The 21,357-nt window shown below is 46.0% G+C and overlaps 1 protein-coding gene across 1 annotated transcript in view; it reads right to left on the bottom strand.

The window, feature by feature from the left end:
- Positions 1–15,222, bottom strand: part of AIPL1 (aryl hydrocarbon receptor interacting protein like 1) — a 196,382-nt gene extending 181,160 nt beyond the window's left edge. Inside the window, exon 1 of the mRNA XM_063956005.1 lies at positions 15,127–15,222. Coding sequence (XP_063812075.1) covers positions 15,127–15,222 — 96 coding nt within the window. The remainder of the gene's footprint in view (positions 1–15,126) is intronic.
- Between the last annotated feature and the right edge of the window lie 6,135 nt (positions 15,223–21,357).

Below are 21,357 nucleotides of genomic sequence, written 5' to 3'. Positions count from 1 at the left end.
GATTCAGGTGTTTTTTTCAAAAAACCCTCAAAAACAGCTTAAATCATATAATTTGGGGGTCATTTTGATCCCATAATATTAACCTCAATAACCATAATTTCCACTCATTTCCAGTCTATTCTGAACACCTCACACCTCACAATATTATTTTTAGTCCTAAAATTTGCACCAAGGTCGCTGGATGACTAAGCTAAGCGACCCAAGTGGCCGGCACAAACACCTGGCCCATCTAGGAGTGGCACTGTAGTGTCAGACAGGATGGCACTTAAAACAAATTGGCCCCAAACATCACATGATGCAAAGATAAATTAAAGAAAAAAGAGGTGCAAGATGGAATGGGCCCTCCCACCCACCCTTATGTTGTATAAACAGGACATGCACACTTTAACAAACCCATCATTTCAGCGACAGGGTCTGCCACACGACTGTGACTGAAATGACTGGTTGGTTTGGGCCCACACAAAGAAGAAGCAATCAATCTCTCCTTGCACAAACTGGCTGTACAGAGGCAAGATGTCCACCTCCTCCTCATCGTCCGATTCCTCACCCCTTTCACTGTGTACATCCCCCTCCTCACAGATTATTAATTCGTCCCCACTGGAATCCACCATCTCAGGTCCCTGTGTACTCTTTCTGGAGGAAATTGCTGGTGAATGTCTCCACGGAGGAATTGATTATAATTCATTTTGATGAACATCATCTTCTCCACATTTTCTGGAAGTAACCTCGTACGCCGATTGCTGACAAGGTGAGCGGCTGCACTAAACACTCTTTCGGAGTACACACTGGAGGGGGGGGCAACTTAGGTAAAATAAAGCCAGTTTGTGCAAGGGCCTCCAAATTGCCTCTTTTTCCTGCCAGTATACGTACGGACTGTCTGACGTACCTACTTGGATGCGGTCACTCATATAATCCTCCACCATTCTTTCAATGGTGACAGAATCATATGCAGTGACAGTAGACGACATGTCAGTAATCGTTGGCAGGTCCTTCAGTCCGGACCAGATGTCAGCACTCGCTCCAGACTGCCCTGCATAACCGCCAGCGGGTGGGCTCGGAATTCTTAGCCTTTTCCTTGCAGCCCCAGTTGCGGGAGAATGTGAAGGAGGAGCTGTTGACGAGTCACGTTCCGCTTGACTTGACAAGTGTCTCACCAGCAGCTCTTTGCACCTCTGCAGACTTGTGTCTGCTGGAAAGAGAGATACAACGTAGGCTTTCAACCTAGGATCGAGCACGGTGGCCAAAATGTAGTGCTCCGATTTCAATAGATTGACCACCCGTGAATCCTGGTTAAGCGAATTAAGGGCTCCATCCACAAGTCCCACATGCCTAGCGGAATCGCTCCGTTTTATCTCCTCCGTCAATCTCTCCAGCTTCTTCTGCAAAAGCCTGATGAGGGGAATGACCTGACTCAGGCTGGCAGTGTCTGAACTGACTTCACGTGTGGCAAGTTCAAAGGGTTGCAGAACCTTGCACAATGTTGAAATCATTCTCCACTGCGCTTGAGTCAGGTGCATTCCCCCTCCTTTGCCTATATCGTAGGCAGATGTATAGGCTTGAATGGCCTTTTGCTGCTCCTCCATCCTCTGAAGCATATAGAGTTTTGAATTCCACCTCGTTACGACCTCTTGGTTCAGATGATGGCAGGGCAGGTTCAGGAGTGTTTGCTGGTGCTCCAGTCTTCGGTACGCGGTGGCTGAATGCCGAAAGTGGCCCACAATTCTTCAGGCCACCGACAGCATCTCTTGCACGCCCCTGTCATTTTTTGTAAAAAATTCTGCACCACCAAATTCAATGAATGTGCAAAACATGGGACGTGCTGGAATTTGCCCACATGTAATGCACGCACAATATTGGTGGCGTTGTCCGATGTCACAAATCCCCAGGAGAGTCCAATTGGGGTAAGCTATTCTGCGATGATGTTCCTCAGTTTCCGTAAGAGGTTGTCAGCGGTGTGCCTCTTATGGAAAGCGGTGATACAAAGCGTAGCCTGCCTAGGAACGAGTTGGCGTTTGTGAGATGCTGCTACTGGTGCCGCCGCTGCTGTTCTTGCTGCGGGAGGCAATACATCTACCCAGTGGGCTGTCACAGTCATATAGTCCTGAGTCTGCCCTGCTCCACTTGTCCACATGTCCGTGGTTAAGCGGACATTGGGTACAACTGCATTTTTTAGGACACTGGTGACTCTTTTTCTGAGGTCTGTGTACTTTCTCGGTATCGCGTGCCTAGAGACATGGAACCTAGATGGTATTTGGTACCGGGGACACAGTACCTCAATTAATTCTCTAATTCCCTGTGAATTAACGGTGGATACCGGACACACATTTAACACCACCGCAGCTGCCAAGACCTGAGTTATCCGCTTTGCAGCAGGATGACTGCTGTGATATTTCATCTTCCTCGCAAAGGACTGTTGGACAGTCAATTGCTTACTGGAAGTAGTACAAGTGGTCTTCCGACTTCCCCTCTGGGATGACGATCGACTCCCAGCAGCAACAACAGCAGTGCCAGCAGCACTAGGCGTTACACTCAAGGATGCATCGGAGGAATCCCAGGCAGGAGAGGACTCGTCAGACTTGCCAGTGACATGGCCTGCAGGACTATTGGCTTTCCTGTCTAAGGAGGAAATTGACACTGAGGGAGTTGGTGGTGTGGTTTGCAGGAGCTTGGTTACAAGAGGAAGGGATTTAGTTGTCAGTGGACTGCTTTCGCTGTCACCCAAAGTTTTTGAACTTGTCAATGACTTCAGATGAATGCGCTCCAGGTGACGTATAAGGGAGGATGTTCCTAGGTGGTTAACGTCCTTACCCCTACTTATTACAGCTTGACAAAGGCAACACACGGCTTGACACCTGTTGTCCGCATTTCTGTTGAAATAATTCCACACCGAAGAGGTGATTTATTTTATAATTTGACCAGGCATGTCAATGGCCATATTCCTACCACGGACAACAGGTGTCTCCCCGGGTGCCTGACTTAAACAAACCACCTCACCATCAGAATCCTCCTTGTCAATTTCTTCCTCAGCACCAGCAACACCCATATCCTCATCCTGGTGTACTTCAACAGTGACATCTTCAATTTGACTATCAGGAACTGGACTGCGGGTGCTCCTTCCAGCACTTGCAGGGGGCGTGCAAATGGTGGAAGGCGCCACCTCTTCCCGTCCAGTGTTGGGAAGGTCAGGCATCGCAACCGACACAATTGGACTTTCCTTGGGGATTTGTGATTTAGAATAACGTACAGTTCTTTGCTGTGCTTTTGCCAGCTTAAGTCTTTTCATTTTTCTAGCGGGAGGATGAGGGCTTCCATTCTCATATGAAGCTGAACCACTAGCCATGAACATAGGACAGGGCCTCAGCCGTTCCTTGCCACTCCGTGTCGTAAATGGCATATTGGCAAGTTTACGCTTCTCATCAGACGCTTTTAATTTGGATTTTTGGGTCATTTTACTGAACTTTTGTTTTTTGAATTTTACATGCTCTCTACTATGACATTGGGCATCGGCCTTGGCAGACGACGTTGATGGCATTTCATCGTCTCGGCCATGACTAGTGGCAGCAGCTTCAGCACGAGGTGGAAGTGGATCTTGATCTTTCCCTATTTTACCCTCCACACTTTTGTTCTCCATTTTTTAATGTGCGGAATTATATGCCAGTAATATATATCAATAGCAATGGCCTACTGTACCGTACTGCTATATATATACTGGTGGTCAGCAAAATTCTGCACTGTCCTCCTACTATATACTGCGCACAACTAAAATGCAGCACAGGTATGGATGGATAGTATACTTGACGACACAGAGGTAGAGCAGTGGACTACTGTACCGTACTGCTATATATATATACTGGTGGTCAGCAAAATTCTGCACTGTCCTCCTACTATATACTGCGCACAACTACAATGCAGCACAGATATGGATAGTATACTTGACGACACAGAGGTAGAGCAATGGACTACTGTACCGTACTGCTATATATATACTGGTGGTCAGCAAAATTCTGCACTATCCTCCTACTATATACTACAATGCAGCACAGATATGGAGCGTTTTCAGGCAGAGAACGTAGATATTTGCAGCACACTGAGCACAGATATTTGCAGCACACTCAGCATAGATATTTGCAGCACATTGAACACAGAAACTGAGAGAACGCAGCCACGTCCTCTCGCTATCATCTCCAATGCACGAGTGAAAATGGCGGTGACGCACGGCTCTTTATATGCAATACGAATCTCGCGAAAATACGACAGCGGGATGAGGCCGGGAGTTACTCCTCAAATGCAAAAGCATCGCCGCTGTGCGAAGCTTTTGCATTTCTGCAGGGGGGCTGGCACTGACATGCGGGGTGGATTAGCCCTGTGCTGGGCATCCCCCCGCTTGTCTGAGTGCCTGATCGTAGCTGTGCTAAATTTAGCACAGCTACGATCAACTCGGAATGACTCCCTAAAACAAATGAAAGATATCTATCAAACTAGGTGCTGAGACAGCGAACAATGACTGTCCAATATCACACAATTAATTATTATAAAACATGGGGGTAATTCTGAGTTGATCGCAGCAGGAACTTTGTTAGCAGTTGGGCAAAACCAGGGCCCTCATTCTGAGTTGTTCGCTCGCTAGCTGCTTTTAGCAGCATTGCACACGCTAAGCCGCCGCCCTCTGGGAGTGTATCTTAGCTTAGCAGAATTGCGAATAGAAATTTCTTAGCAGTTTCTGAGTAGCTCCAGACTTACTCCTACATTGCGATCAGTTCAGTCAGTTTTGTTCCTGGTTTGACGTCACAAACACACCCAGCGTTCGCCCAGACATTCCCACGTTTCTTCAGACACTTTTTTCGCACACTCCCAGAAAACGGCCAGTTTCCGCCCAGAAACACCCACTTCCTGTCAATCACACTACGATCACCAGAACGATGAAAAAGCTTTGTTATGCCGTGAGTAAAATACCTAACTTTTGTGTAAAATAACTAAGTGCATGCGTTCTGCGAACCTTGTGCATGTGCAGTAAGCGACTAATCGCAGTATAGCGAAAATCGGCAACGAGCGAACAACTCGGAATGACCCCCCCCATGTGCACTGCAGGGGAGGCAGATATAAAATGTGCAGAGAGAGATAGATTTGGGTGTGGTGAGTTCAATCTGCAATCTAAATTGCAGTGTAAAAATAAAGCAGCCAGTATTTACGCTGCACAGAAACAAAATAACCCACCCAAATCTAACTCTCTCTGCAAATGCTATATCTGCCCCCAGCAGTGCACATGGTTTTGCCCATCTGTGCATGCACTGTGATGGGTACCGTGCAGAAGTGCAGATCCATAGAGTTTCAATGGGTGCTTCTGGGTGGTTAATGAGGGGGTGGTGCGGGAGTGCTGGTGTCAGTCACTGCATCTAAAGCTAGAGTTTGTCCAACTGACCATTGGGGGTCATTCCGAGTTGATCGCTCGTTGCCGATTTTCGCAACGGAGCGATTAAAGCAAAAATGCGCATGCGCTAAGTAATTTAGCACAAAACTTAGTAGATTTACTCACGTCCGAACGAAGAATTTTCTTCGTTGAAGTGATCGGAGTGTGATTGACAGGAAGTGGGTGTTTCTGGGCGGAAACTTGCCGTTTTCAGGGAGTGTGCGGAAAAACGCAGGCGTGCCAGGAAAAAACGCGGGAATGTCTGGAGAAACGGGGAAGTGGCTGGCCGAACGCAGGGCGTGTTTGTGACGTCAAACCAGGAATGAAACGGCCTGAACTGATCGCAGTGTAGGAGTAAGTCTGGAGCTACTCAGAAACTGCTAAGAATTTTCTATTCGCAATTCTGCTAATCTTTCGTTCGCAATTCTGCTAAGCTAAGATACACTCCCAGGGGGCGGCAGCCTAGCGTGTGCAATGCTGCTAAAATCTGCTAGCGAGCGAACAACTCAGAATGACCCCCATAGTTGCCAGTGTTCGTTATAATCTGCACCTGCCATAGGATTATGCTTCTTTGTATGCACATTAGTAGAAACGCACCGCAGCATTTCAATAGGATACCCATTTGCTGCGGCACAAACATACTGATGCAGTAGTGGCTGTGGCAAAAATCAAAGCTGCTACAGTACAGTAGCATCCACCTGTGAATCACCTTCATAAAGAGGTGTCTCGTTGTGACTGCAGCCATCTACCCTGTAATTAATTAGTTGCCACTGTCTCAAAGAGTCAGTACACACACCTCTGAAAATTCAACAGAATCCACAGTAGACTCTGGGGGAATTCAAGTAGCTGCGGTAAATTTGTCCACAAAACAAAAATGGCTTTTTCTCATACGTCCTAGAGGATGCTGGGGACTCCAAAAGGACCATGGGGTATAGACGGGATCCGCAGGAGACATGGGCACACTATAAGACTTTGAATGGGTGTGAACTGGCTCCTCCCTCTATGCCCCTCCTCCAGACTTCAGATAGACTCTGTGCCCAGAGAGACTGGAGGAGGAGCTCTCCTGAGTTTCTCTGAATAGACTTTATGTTAGCTTTATTATTTTCAGGGAGACCTGTTGGCTACAGGCTCCCTGCATCGTGGGAGTGAGGGGAGAGAAGCAGACCTACTTCTTCTGAGTTCAAGGGCTCTGCTTCTTAGGCTACTGGACACCATTAGCTCCAGAGGGTCTGATCACTTGGTTCGCCTAGCTGCCCGTTCCTGGAGCCGTGCCGTCACCCCCCTCACAAAGCCAGAAGAAAGAAGCTGGGTGAGTATTAGAAGAACAAGAAGACTTCAGTGACGGCAGAAGACTTCAGACCTCTGAGGTACCGCGCAGCGCGCCATAGCTCCCACACACACAGGCAGCACTACATGGGTGCAGGGCGTAGGGGGGGGGGGGGCGCCCTGGGCAGCGATATATCTCTTGGATGTGACCTGGCAAAGTAATATACAGTGTTTAGGCATTGTATAATGACCCCCACCAGTATAAAAATATACAAAAATATCGGGACTGAAGCACGCCGAGAAGGGGGCGTGGCTTAGCCCTCACAACTCTATACAGCGCCATTTTCTCCTCACAGAGATGCTGGGCCTGCCAAAACACTGTTAAACAGTTACCAGTGTAAAATGAGGGGGGGCACAGTTATTTAGTGCAATAATAGGTCAATGAAGCACTATATATATATGTATGTATATATAATGGGCGTGTGTAAAGTCAGTTGGTTAAAGTTTCTGTGTTTTCCCTGTCAGAAATCTGCTCTTTTTAACAATGTTGGTGGGTGTTTAGTACACGTGTGTCGACATGTGTGAGTGCTGTACCACAAACAGATATGGGAATCCCTCTGTCGGCAATGCCGACTTCAGATGGTACTTGATTCATGAGATTAAGAGTCAGTAGGTCAGTAGTGTAAGCTTTTCTAAAGTACGCACTGTTTGGGAGACACAGGCGTATGTGGGTGACCCTGTTGGCACCAACTATTAGGACTGGGTGTACAATAATGTACAGAGATAGTATACTTGACACAGAGCTGCAAGATACAGCAATGGCCTACTGTACTGTACTATATGTATACTGCTGGTCACCAAAATGCTGCACTGTCCTACTATATACTGCTCACAATAATGCAGCACAGATATGGATAGTATACTTGACACAGAGCTGCAAGATACAGCAATAGCCTACTGTACTGTACTACTATAATTATATACTGGTGGTTCCCAGTTCCCACAATGCAGCACACTGAGCACAGATATTTGCAGCACAATGAGCACAGATATGGAGCGTTTTCAGGCAGAGAACGTAGATATTTTCAGCACACTGAGCACAGATAATTGCAGCACACTGAGCACAGATATTTGCAGCACACTGAGCACAGATTACGGAGCTTTTCAGGGAGAGAACGCAGCCACGTCCTCTCCATTCAATCTCCAATGCACGAGTGAAAATGGCGGCGACGCGCGGCTCTTTGTATAGAATACGAATCTCGCGAGAATCCGACAGCGGGATGATGACGTTTGGGTTAACCGAGCAAGGCGGGAAGATCCGAGGCTGCCTCGGAACCCTGTAAACTAGGTGAAGTTCGGGGGGGTTCGAATCTCGGAGAACCGAACCTGCTCATCTCTAATATATATATATATATATATATATATCCTGTTGCAAAGCAGATTACTGAGGCCATAACAACTATGCTGGTACTGGACATGCGTCCGGTATCCACCATTAGTGCAGTGGGACTGCAGTGCCAACCCTAGATGGGCCAGGTGTTTGTGCCGCACACTTGTGTCGCTTAGCTTAGTCATACAGCTACCTCATTGCCCTCTTTTACTTCTTGGCATGATGTGCTGTTTGGGTACTATTTTTTTTTTTAGTGCTCTCCTGTCTGATACTGCAATACCACTCCTAGATGGGCCAATTGTTTGTGTCACTTAGCTTAGTCATACAGCTACCTCATTGCACCTCTTTTACATCTTTACATGATATGCTGTTTGGGCCTTTTTTTATATATCTGCCCTCCTGTCTGACACTGCAGTGCCACTCCTAGATGGGCCAGGTGTTTGTGCCGCACACTTGTGTCGCTTAGCTTAGTCATACAGCAACCTTGGAGCACCTCTTTTTCATCTTTGCATCATGTGCTGTTTGGGGCATGGTTTTTATAGTGCCATCCTGTCTGACACTGCCGTATAAGTCCAGGGGTACTGCCGTATAAGTACACCAATTGCAGAATTTTTAAAAAATGACAGGGGCATGCAGAAGATGCTGTCAGTGGACTGAAAAACTGCGGGCCACTTTCGACATTCAGCCACTGCGTGACACTACTAGATGGGCCAGGTGGTTGTGTCACTTAGCTAAGTCATACAGCAACCTCGGTGCACTTCTTTTTCTTCTTTGCATCATGTGCTGTTTGGGGCCTAATTTATAAATCTGACATCCTGTCTGACACTGCAGTGCCACTCCTAGATGGGCCAGGTGTTTGTGCCGCACACGTGTGTCGCTTAGCTTAGTCATACAGCCACCTCGGTGCAAGCTTTTAGCATAAAAACAATATTGTGAGGTGTGAGGTGTTCAGAATAGACTGGCAATGAGTGGAAATTAATGTTATTGAGGTTAATAATACCGTAGGATCAAAATTACCCCCAAATTCTGTGATTTTAGCAGTTTTTATGTTTTGTTAAAAAATCATCCAGATCCAAAACCAAAACCAAAACATGAAAGGGTGGTTTTGGCAAAACCAATCCAAACCCAAAACATGAGCAGGGAATTAGAACCAAAACCAAAACACAAATCACGAAAAGTGCCCACCGCACATCTCTATTTTAGACCAATGTTTTTTGCGGCGCAACTGAATCAATGTCCATTTTTTTAACAGATAAATGTACCCGGGATAAGTTTATGTATCCATGGTGTTTTTGCGATCGCACCATGAAAAAATTGGACTTATCACAGATCTTGTTTCTCCTGCCTCCGAGCAGGTGAAACAAAATCCCCAATAATGCTGGCTATTGGCATCAATTGAGTTGGGGATTAATTAGTCGTGGTAATTTACTACGGCTAATTGAATGCCCCCCATAATCTGTATGTCAACTGAGATCTAAAAAGACAACAGGCATACCCTAAATCAGTGGTTCTCAACATCGGTCCTCAAATACCCCCAACAGTTCATGTTTTCTTGGTCACCTAGCAGTTGAACAGGTGTATTCATGACTCACTGACACATTATAAAAGACCCACAGGTGGAGCAAATTATTTCACTTGCAACCCTGTGAGGAGACATGGAAAACATGCACTGTTGGGGGTACTTGAGGACCTAGGTTGAGAACCACTGCCCTAAATGATGAGGGTCCAAATGTTGCACACAAGAAATTGTAAAAAAAAAAAAAAGAATAACAATGTACACACCTCTAATCAATCACAAAAAAAAAAAAATAAAAATAAGAATTTACTTACCGATAATTCTATTTCTCGTAGTCCGTAGTGGATGCTGGGGACTCCGTCAGGACCATGGGGAATAGCGGCTCCGCAGGAGACAGGGCACAAAAGTAAAAGCTTTAGGATCAGGTGGTGTGCACTGGCTCCTCCCCCTATGACCCTCCTCCAAGCCTCAGTTAGGATACTGTGCCCGGACGAGCGTACACAATAAGGAAGGATTTTGAATCCCGGGTAAGACTCATACCAGCCACACCAATCACACTGTACAACCTGTGATCTGAACCCAGTTAACAGCATGATAACAGCGGAGCCTCTGAAAAGATGGCTCACAACAATAATAACCCGATTTTTGTAACAATAACTATGTACAAGTATTGCAGACAATCCGCACTTGGGATGGGCGCCCAGCATCCACTACGGACTACGAGAAATAGAATTATCGGTAAGTAAATTCTTATTTTCTCTGACGTCCTAAGTGGATGCTGGGGACTCCGTCAGGACCATGGGGATTATACCAAAGCTCCCAAACGGGCGGGAGAGTGCGGATGACTCTGCAGCACCGAATGAGAGAACTCCAGGTCCTCCTCAGCCAGGGTGTGCCCCTGACCAAGTAGCAGCTCGGCAAAGTTGTAAAGCCGAGACCCCTTGGGCAGCCGCCCAAGATGAGCCCACCTTCCTTGTGGAATGGGCATTTACATATTTTGGCTGTGGCAGGCCTGCCACAGAATGTGCAAGCTGAATTGTACTACACATCCAACTAGCAATCGTCTGCTTAGAAGCAAGAGCACCCAGTTTTTTGGGTGCCTACAGGATAACAGCAAGTCAGTTTTCCTGACTCCAGCCGTCCTGGAAACCTATATTTTCAGGGCCCTGACAACATCTAGCAACTTGGAGTCCTCCAAGTCTCTAGTAGCCGCAGGTACCACAATAAGCTGGTGCAGGTGAAACGCTGACACCACCTTAGGGAGAAACTGGGGACGAGTCCGCAGCTCTGCCCTGTCCGAATGGACAATCAGATATGGGCTTTGTGAGACAAAGCCGCCAATTCTGACACTCGCCTGGCCGAGGCCAGGGCCAACAGCATGGTCACTTTCCATGTGAGATATTTCAAATCCACAGATTTGAGCGGTTTAAACCAATGTGATTTGAGGAATCCCAGAACTACGTTGAGATCCCACAGTGCCACTGGAGGCACAAAAGGGGGTTGTATATGCAGTACTCCCTTGACAAACTTCTGGACTTCAGGAACTGAAGCCAATTTTTTCTGGAAGAAAATTGACAGGGCCGAAATTTGAACCTTAATGGACCCCAATTTGAGGCCCATAGACACTCCTGTTTGCAGGAAATGCAGGAATCGACCGAGTTGAAATTTCTTCGTGGGGCCTTCCTGGCCTCACACCACGCAACATATTTTCGCCACATGTGGTGATAATGTTGTGCGGTCACCTCCTTCCTGGCTTTGACCAGGGTAGGAATGACCTCTTCCGGAATGCCTTTTTCCCTTAGGATCCGGCGTTCCCCCGCCATGCCGTCAAACGCAGCCGCGGTAAGTCTTGGAACAGACATGGTACTTGCTGAAGCAAGTCCCTTCTTAGCGGCAGAGGCCATGAGTCCTCTGTGAGTATTTCTTGAAGTTCCGGGTACCAAGTCCTTCTTGGCCAATCCGGAGCTACGAGTATAGTTCTTACTCCTCTACGTCTTATAATTCTCAGTACCTTGGGTATGAGAAGCAGAGGAGGGAACACATACACCGACTGGTACACCCACGGTGTTACCAGAACGTCCACAGCTATTGCCTGAGGGTCTCTTGACCTGGCGCAATACCTGTCCAGTTTTTTGTTCAGGCGGGACGCCATCATGTCCACCTTTGGTCTTTCCCAACGGTTCACAATCATGTGGAAGACTTCCCGATGAAGTTCCCACTCTCCCGGGTGGAGGTCGTGCCTGCTGAGGAAGTCTGCTTCCCAGTTGTCCACTCCCGGAATGAACACTGCTGACAGTGTTATCACATGATTTTCCGCCCAGCGAAGAATCCTTGCAGTTTCTGCCATTGCCCTCCTGCTTCTTGTGCCGCCCTGTCTGTTTACGTGGGCGACTGCCGTGATGTTGTCCCACTGGATCAATACCGACTGACCTTGAAGCAGAGGTCTTGCTAAGCTTAGAGCATTGTAAATTGCCCTTAGCTCCAGTATATTTATGTGGAGAGAAGTCTCCAGACTATATCACACTCCCTGGAAAAAAAAAAAATTTCCCTGTGTGACTGCTCCCCAGCCTCTCAGGCTGGCATCCGTGGTCACCAGGACCCAGTCCTGAATGCCGAATCTGCGGCCCTTTAATAGATGAGCACTCTGCAGCCACCGCAGAAGAAACACCCTTGTCCTTGGAGACAGGGTTATCCGCTGATGCATCTGAAGATGCGATCCAGACCATTTTTCCAGCAGATCCCACTGAAAAGTTCTTGCGTGAAATCTGCCGAATGGAATCGCTTCGTAAGAAGCCACCATTTTTCCCAGGACCCTTGTGCAATGATGCCTAAGAAAACTTTTACTCTAAGCAGCTCTTTAGGAGAGCCACCTAGATTGCACCCTTCTCGGCCGGGCACAAAAACCTAACTGAGGCTTGGAGGAGGGTCATAGGGGGAGGAGCCAGTGCACACCACCTGATCCTAAAGCTTTTACTTTTGTGCCCTGTCTCCTGCGGAGCCGCTATTCCCCATGGTCCTGACGGAGTCCCCAGCATCCACTTAGGACGTCAGAGAAATAACAATAATAATAATTTCTTTCATTACCCAGTCTTGAGCAATTGTGAAAAATGAACTCTAAGGCTGGGTACACACCTGGCAGATCAATCTGCTGACTCGCCATCGTGTTGACTGAGTGGCCAATTCTGATAAGCATACACGCTTACCGATTGGCCGCTGGATGTGGGGGCAATTATATATCTGGCACTGTGGGGGGCATTTATGTATCTTGCACTGTGGGGGCATATCTGGCACTGTGGGGGTATTTATGTATCTGGCACTGTGGGGGCATTTATGTATCTGGCACTGTGGGGGCATATCTGGCACTGTGGGGGCATTTATGTATCTGGTGCTGTGGGGGCATTTATGTATCTGGCACTGTGGGGGCATATCTGTCACTGTGCGGGCATTTATGTATCTGGCGCTGTGGGGGCATTTATGTATCTGGCATTGCTGGGGGGCATGCAGTGTGTATCTGGCACTGCTGGGGGGCATATCATGTGTAGCTGGCACTGCTGGGGGGCATGTAATGTGTATCTCGCACTGCTGGGGGGCATATCATGTGTAGCTGGCACTGCTGGGGGGCATATCACGTGTAGCTGGCACTTCTGGGGGGCATGTCATGTGTAGCTGGCACTGCTGGGGGGCTTGTCATGTGTAGCTGGCACTGCTGGGGGGCATGTCATGTGTAGCTGGCACTGCGGCGGGGTATGTCATGTGTAGCTGGCACTGCTGCAGGGCATGTCATGTGTAGCTGGCACTGCTTGGGGGCATATCATGTCTATCTGGCACTACTGTAGACATTATGTGTATCTGCCACTATACTGTACTGGAGACATTGTGTGTAAGGAACACTACTGTGGCTGTTATGTGTAAGGATGCTAATTGTGTGCGTAGAGGGGGGTGTGAAAATATATTTATTTATAGTTTGATAATGTGACGTTGCGAGAAGGCCATGCCCACTTTTCCAGGAGCACGCGCCAGAGGCGTGAGCATAGGTGGGAGGGGGGGAGTCTTTGAAATTTTCTCGCTCAGGGTGCTAGTAGGCCTGGAGCCGGCTCTGTTGTTGTCCATTACCTTACCACATATTAAGAGGAAAAAAGTAGATTTTTTTATGTAATATATCATAAATGCTTGCCATCATTGCCAGCTAGAAAATTTGGGACACACCCATATTATGTTGTACCCTAGTCCAGTTTACAGTATCCGGTCTTTAGGTCTACAACACTTAGGTAGACACTCATTAGGTCGACCACTATTGGTCAGCATGCATTAGGTCGACATGGTCAATAGGTCAACATGGCAAAGGTCGACACATGAAAAGGTCGACATGAGTTTTTTTGAACTTTTTCATACTTTGCGATCTACGTGGACTATGATTGGGAATACCTGAAGCACGGCGAGCCAAGCGAGGGGACAAGGTCACTATTTGGGGTTTCCGTTCACTTTCTGAAGAAAACAATGCCAAATATTTTTAAAACATTCATGTCAACCTTTTTCCATGTCGACCTTATCCATGTCGGCCTAATGACAATGTCGACCTATTTCATGTGTCGACCTAGTTACTGTTGACCAATAGTGGTTGACTTAATGACTGTCGACCAAACGATCCCACACCCCTGTTTACTATTCCCCAAACTGCATGGTTCAAAGGTCACACCTTTGTTTACTACAGTTATAAAAAAGATTAAATTAATAAAAATGCAGTTATCAGGTGTTCACATAGCAATAGTTCTACTGTACTGCCAATCTATTCAATCTGAATCTCCATGAAAGGAGGCCCCAGCATATATGTGTTTTGTTTGCATTATCTATCATACTGTGATGCTTTGTGTACAGTGTGGATTTCGGATAATAACTCTAATCAGCAAAAATACAACATAAATAAATAACAAATGTCATTAAGCTATGAGTACTATCATCTGCTGGTGTGTATACTACTGAACTTCTAAAGATTATATACTACAACATATTGCTCAGTGTTTCCCAAAATAAAAACATACAGTAGTTGTCCACGTATACGTAGTTATGTAAATTCTTTTCATATCATGCAAGTTTAATAAACCTGTCTGAAGTATGCTATGCAGACTACATAGAACAAATACTGAAGTCTAAACTGAAGTTATAGGAACAGAAAACGAACAATGAAGCAAGCAAATAGCATGTATTAATATAAACAGATGGATCATTTTCTATATTGCAGTAAAGATAGATAGATAGATAGATAGATAGATAGATAGATAGATAGATAGATAGATAGATAGATAGATAGATAGATAGATAGATAGATAGATAGATAAAGGTTCTGCACTGGTAACTCGTGCCTATGAGCACTACACTAAGGGCAGTGGACAGAGGAACACAGGAAAAAGAATAGAACAGACAGTGTTACATAGTGTTCAGTGGCATTATCTTGCACTGACCCCTTTACAGGGCATACTATAGAACTGTAATTTTATCAGTGAAACAATGACTTGTGTACTTGCAAAGTCACGGCACAGAGAGACAAACCTTTGATCCAGTGATGAATTTAGGTAGGTCTCCTGTTCCTCCATGATAAATTTTCTTTTTCACGCCTTCCAAGTTCAAACCTATTGCTTCCTCCATTGTACCTGCTATCTGAGGATAAAAATGGATTCAGGCTGGGAGATTAACCTTTATATAGAGATAAGGAAGGAGCTACAAAGCTGCCTTGAAAGCATAAGACCAGGGGATTTAGCAGTTTTAGGACAGATTGCCTGCCTTAGTCAGAAATCCTGATATTCTTATATAAGAAATAATTCAACTCTGTCTTTATGCGGCACAGGCAAATAATATATGTATGTACTGTATTTTCTGTTTTGTTGAATCATATTCCACAACTGATATTAGTAGAATTTCCGCCGCTTTGCTGCTCATTTTGATGCTATTTTGGCCACATAGAGATAGGATTTAATTGTATGTATTTTATGCATTTTTAAAACACGGTAAATCTGCTTTTCATGATGATAGTCAAACTTTAATTAAAGCAAATGGACCTGTACACAACACGTTTTCTGATTTCCTTTAATATTTCTTGGTGCAATTTCAAAGGTTTCTAGAACTGTTATTGCTCAGTAAAATACAATGGAGTTTAGAGCAATCATTAACTGCATAGTACAGTGTTTCTCAAACTGTGTGCCTTGGCACCCTGGGGTGCCTTGGGACACTTGCAGGGGTGCCTCGGACTGTTGTCCAAAAACTGCATGGATGACCCAAACGCGGCGTGATGTCACGTGACATCATAATATCTCTCAGTGTGTACGCACTGCCACCGACCACCCCGGCTCGTGATGGGAAACACTAGGTGACGTCGTACATAGAGCACATCGCCTAGTGTGTACCCACCTTAAGAATGACATGTAAACACAATATACTCTATTCAATATTTCTTTCTAAATTTCTCAATAAACTTTTGGCCTAGGGGTGCCGTGAAGAAATTCTGACACTCTAGGGCACCGTGACTCAAAAAGGTTTGGGTACCACTTGCATAGGGTATCCGGACTCCAGGTCGACAGCACAAAGGTCGACACACCTTAGGTCGACGCCAATTGGTCGACACACCTTAGGTCGACATGGCCAAAATGTCGACATGGACAAAATGTCGACAGGAACAAGGTCGACATGGAAAAAGGTCGACATGAGTTTTTCACTATTTTTTTCTTTTTTTGAACCTTTTCATACTTAACGATCCACGTGGACTACGATTGGAACGGTAAAGTGTGCCCAGCTAAGCGGTAGCGGAGTGAAGGCACCATGCCCGAAGCATGGCGAGCGAAGCGAGCCATGCGAGGGGACGCGGTGCACTAATTGGGGTTCCCGGTCACTCTACGAAGAAAACGACACCAAAAAAACATAAAAAACTCATGTCGACCTTTTTCCATGTCGACCTTGTTCCTGTCGACCTTTTGTCCATGTCGACCTAAGGTGTGTCGACCAATTGGCATCGACCTAAGGTGTGTCGACATTTGTGCTGTCGACCCTCAGTCCCAGACCCCTTGCATAGTACATTGGTTCCTAAACTGGGTGCTGTGGCACTTACAGGAGCGCCCTGGTTTGGGGGTCCAGGGCCAATTCAAATTATTTATGGTCAAAGTGATAGGCAAAAACTTGTGTTTATACAGATGTGTCCTCCCTCGAAGCATCCGCCATGTGCGCACACATTTATTCATTGCTGTGTACAATTATTCACACCCATTGTGCGAATCAGATGCAACAGCATGCTCACCATACGATCCTATGGATCCCGGATACGGATGCAGACATTCTTTCAGGATGGAAAGGTTTGCAGTTGTGCTAAAACCAGAAATGGCTTTGTGCAAGTCAGCCAGTTCCCTCTTCTTATTCTCATCTGCAGTAGATGACATTACAATTTCAGTGGTTGAAAGAACCTATTATTTTGTTAGAGACTCATTTCTTTTAATTAGTATAATTAACTGTACCATGCATAATTATTTAACCCATCAATTATCAGTACACAACATTGGAAGTTTCTCTGTTATAACAGTTGCAATGGAATAAAAAAAAATAGTCACTTGAAATATATAGGAGTATCTCTAATGACAGTAGGATGTGTAAAGCGATTAGAGGTGACCAACTGCTCCAGCTGGCATGTAACAATACAAAGCACTGCTTCATACAATGGCAAGCAACAGCACACATAAATGGATTGCATAAATGTTTGCAGCTTTGTTACATAAGTAGAATAATGGTGATTATTATTAGTCAGCTTCTCGATCAGCACTGATATGCCAAAGATTTCACACTGCTGTGGTCCAATGGCAGCAGGGAAACGGGGGTAAATTCACTAAGATGGAAGTTCTATTTAAGATAGGATGTTGCCCATAGCAACCAATTGGATTCTACTCCTCATTTATCTAGCACCTTCTAGAAGATAATAACTGGAATCTGATTTTTGCGGTGAACTAATGAGATATATATATATATATATACATATATATATATATATATATATAAACAGATGTGATGTGGATATCAGCAACCAATGGTGTCTTTACAGTTCTAATAATCAAGAAATAATATATGCAATTAAAAATTAACATGAGCACTTTATTTAGGTCAAAGTATATAAAAAGCATAAAATTAAACAGACTGTAGGTGGAGCACTACTAAGACAAAAAATCAGCCTATTAAAACTTGAAGTAAGTTTAAAAAAAAAAGCGGTACAAGAAAAAAATATATATATATATATAAAAGGTTGTATAAGAGAAAAAAAAATGTTTTCCATAAAACATATATCAAAAGATAGGAGGTATGTTTTATCTTTTAGAAGGCAGGAGGTCAGTGAGGGAAGCCCAACGCGTTTCGTCCTAAGACTTCATTTTAGGACAAAACGCTGGGATGGGCGGCACTCCACATATTTCTCATGAACATACACCAATTGTGGTATAACAGATGATTTCCAGCTTTTCAAATTTTAATTTTTCATCAGGGATAAAATAAGAATTTACTTACCGATAATTCTATTTATCGGAGTCCGTAGTGGATGCTGGGGTTCCTGAAAGGACCATGGGGAATAGCGGCTCCGCAGGAGACAGGGCACAAAAAGTAAAGCTTTTCCAGATCAGGTGGTGTGCACTGGCTCCTCCCCCTATGACCCTCCTCCAGACTCCAGTTAGGTACTGTGCCCGGACGAGCGTACACAATAAGGGAGGATTTTGAATCCCGGGTAAGACTCATACCAGCCACACCAATCACACCGTACAACTTGTGATCTACACCCAGTTAACAGTATGATAACAGAGGAGCCTCTGAAAGATGGCTCCCTAAACAATAACCCGAATTAGTTAACAATAACTATGTACAAGTATTGCAGATAATCCGCACTTGGGATGGGCGCCCAGCATCCACTACGGACTCCGAGAAATAGAATTATCGGTAAGTAAATTCTTATTTTCTCTATCGTCCTAGTGGATGCTGGGGTTCCTGAAAGGACTATGGGGATTATACCAAAGCTCCCAAACGGGCGGGAGAGTGCGGATGACTCTGCAGCACCGAATGAGAGAACTCCAGGTCCTCCTTTGCCAGGGTATCAAATTTGTAGAATTTTACAAACGTGTTCTCCCCTGACCACGTAGCTGCTCGGCAGAGTTGTAATGCCGAGACCCCTCGGGCAGCCGCCCAAGATGAGCCCACCTTCCTTGTGGAATGGGCCTTAACAGATTTAGGCTGTGGCAGGCCTGCCACAGAATGTGCAAGTTGAATTGTGTTACAAATCCAACGAGCAATCGACTGCTTAGAAGCAGGCGCACCCAACTTGTTGGGTGCATACAGTATAAACAGCGAGTCAGATTTTCTGACTCCAGCCGTCCTTGAAATGTATATTTTTAAAGCTCTGACAATGTCCAACAACTTGGAGTCCTCCAAGTCGCTTGTAGCCGCAGGCACTACAATAGGCTGGTTCAGGTGAAACGCTGATACCACCTTAGGGAGAAAATGCGGACGCGTCCGCAGCTCTGCCCTATCCGAATGGAAAATTAAATAAGGGCTTTTATAAGATAAAGCCGCCAGTTCAGATACTCTCCTGGCGGACGCCAGGGCCAGTAACATAGTCACTTTCCATGTGAGATATTTCAAATCCACATTTTTTAGTGGTTCAAACCAATGGGATTTGAGGAAATCTAAAACTACATTTAGATCCCACGGTGCCACCGGAGGCACCACAGGAGGCTGTATATGCAGTACTCCTTTGACAAAAGTCTGGACCTCAGGAACTGAGGCCAATTCTTTTTGGAAGAATATTGACAGGGCCGAAATTTGAACCTTAATAGATCCCAATTTGAGACCCATAGACAATCCTGATTGCAGGAAATGTAGGAAACGACCCAGTTGAAATTCCTCCGTCGGAGCACTCCGATCCTCGCACCACGCAACATATTTCCGCCAAATGCGGTGATAATGCTTCGCGGTGACTTCCTTTCTTGCCTTAATCAAGGTAGGAATGACTTCTTCTGGAATGCCTTTTCCTTTTAGGATCTGGCGTTCAACCGCCATGCCGTCAAACGCAGCCGCGGTAAGTCTTGGAATAGACACGGTCCCTGCTGAAGCAGGTCCTGTCTTAGAGGTAGAGGCCACGGATCGTCCGTGACCATCTCTTGAAGTTCCGGGTACCAAGACCTTCTTGGCCAATCCGGAGCCACTAGTATCGTTCTTACTCCGCTTTGCCGTATGATTCTCAATACCTTTGGTATGAGAGGCAGAGGAGGAAACACATACACCGACTGGTACACCCAAGGTGTTACCAGCGCGTCCACAGCTATTGCCTGCGGATCTCTTGACCTGGCGCAATACCTGTCCAGTTTTTTGTTGAGGCGAGACGCCATCATGTCCACCATTGGTCTTTCCCAACGGTTTATTAGCATGTGGAAAACTTCTGGATGAAGTCCCCACTCTCCCGGGTGAAGATCGTGTCTGCTGAGGAAGTCTGCTTCCCAGTTGTCCACTCCCGGGATGAACACTGCTGACAGTGCTATCACGTGATTCTCCGCCCAGCGAAGGATCCTGGCAGCTTCTGCCATTGCACTCCTGCTTCTTGTGCCGCCCTGTCTGTTTACATGGGCGACTGCCGTGATGTTGTCCGACTGGATCAACACCGGTCTTCCTTGAAGCAGAGGTTCCGCCTGGCTTAGAGCATTGTAGATTGCTCTTAGTTCCAGAATGTTTATGTGAAGAGACTTTTCCAGGCTCGACCACACTCCCTGGAAGTTTCTTCCTTGTGTGACTGCTCCCCAGCCTCTCAGGCTGGCGTCCGTGGTCACCAGGATCCAATCCTGTATGCCGAATCTGCGGCCCTCCAATAGATGAGCCCTCTACAACCACCACAGAAGAGATACCCTTGTCCTTGGAGACAGGGTTATCCGCAGGTGCATCTGAAGATGCGTGCATTGATGTACAGACACCTTTCCTGGTTTTAGGAGATTCCTGACCAGGTCGGATAACTCCTTGGCTTTTTCCTCGGGAAGAAAAACCTTTTTCTGAACCGTGTCCAGAATCATCCCTAGGAACAGCAGACGAGTTGTCGGCATTAATTGGGATTTTGGAATATTCAGAATCCATCCGTGCTGCTTTAGCACCTCTTGAGATATTGCTAATCCCATCTCTAGCTGTTCTCTGGACCTTGCCCTTATTAGGAGATCGTCCAAGTATGGGATAATTAATACGCCTTTTCTTCGAAGAAGAATCATCATCTCGGCCATTACCTTTGTAAAGACCCGAGGTGCCGTGGACAAACCAAACGGCAGCGTCTGAAACCGATAGTGACAGTTTTGTACAACGAACCTGAGCTACCCCTGGTGTGAGGGGTAAATTGGAACGTGGAGATACGCATCCTTGATGTCCAAGGATACCATAAAGTCCCCTTCTTCCAGGTTCGCTATCACTGCTCTGAGTGACTCCATCTTGAACTTGAACTTCTTTATGTACAGGTTCAAGGACTTCAGATTTAGAATAGGCCTTACCGAGCCATCCGGCTTCGGTACCACAAATAGAGTGGAATAATACCCCTTCCCTTGTTGTAGAAGAGGTACCTTGACTATCACCTGCTGAGAGTACAGCTTGTGAATGGCTTCCAAAACCGTCTCCCTTTCGGAAGGGGACGTTGGTAAAGCAGACTTCAGGAAACGGCGAGGTGGATCTGTCTCTAATTCCAACCTGTACCCCTGAGATATTATCTGCAGGATCCAGGGATCTACCTGCGAGTGAGCC

This window comes from Pseudophryne corroboree, chromosome 2, assembly GCF_028390025.1.
Source record: "Pseudophryne corroboree isolate aPseCor3 chromosome 2, aPseCor3.hap2, whole genome shotgun sequence".
Classification (NCBI taxonomy): domain Eukaryota; kingdom Metazoa; phylum Chordata; class Amphibia; order Anura; family Myobatrachidae; genus Pseudophryne; species Pseudophryne corroboree.
This window is presented reverse-complemented; position numbering and strand designations above follow the sequence as displayed.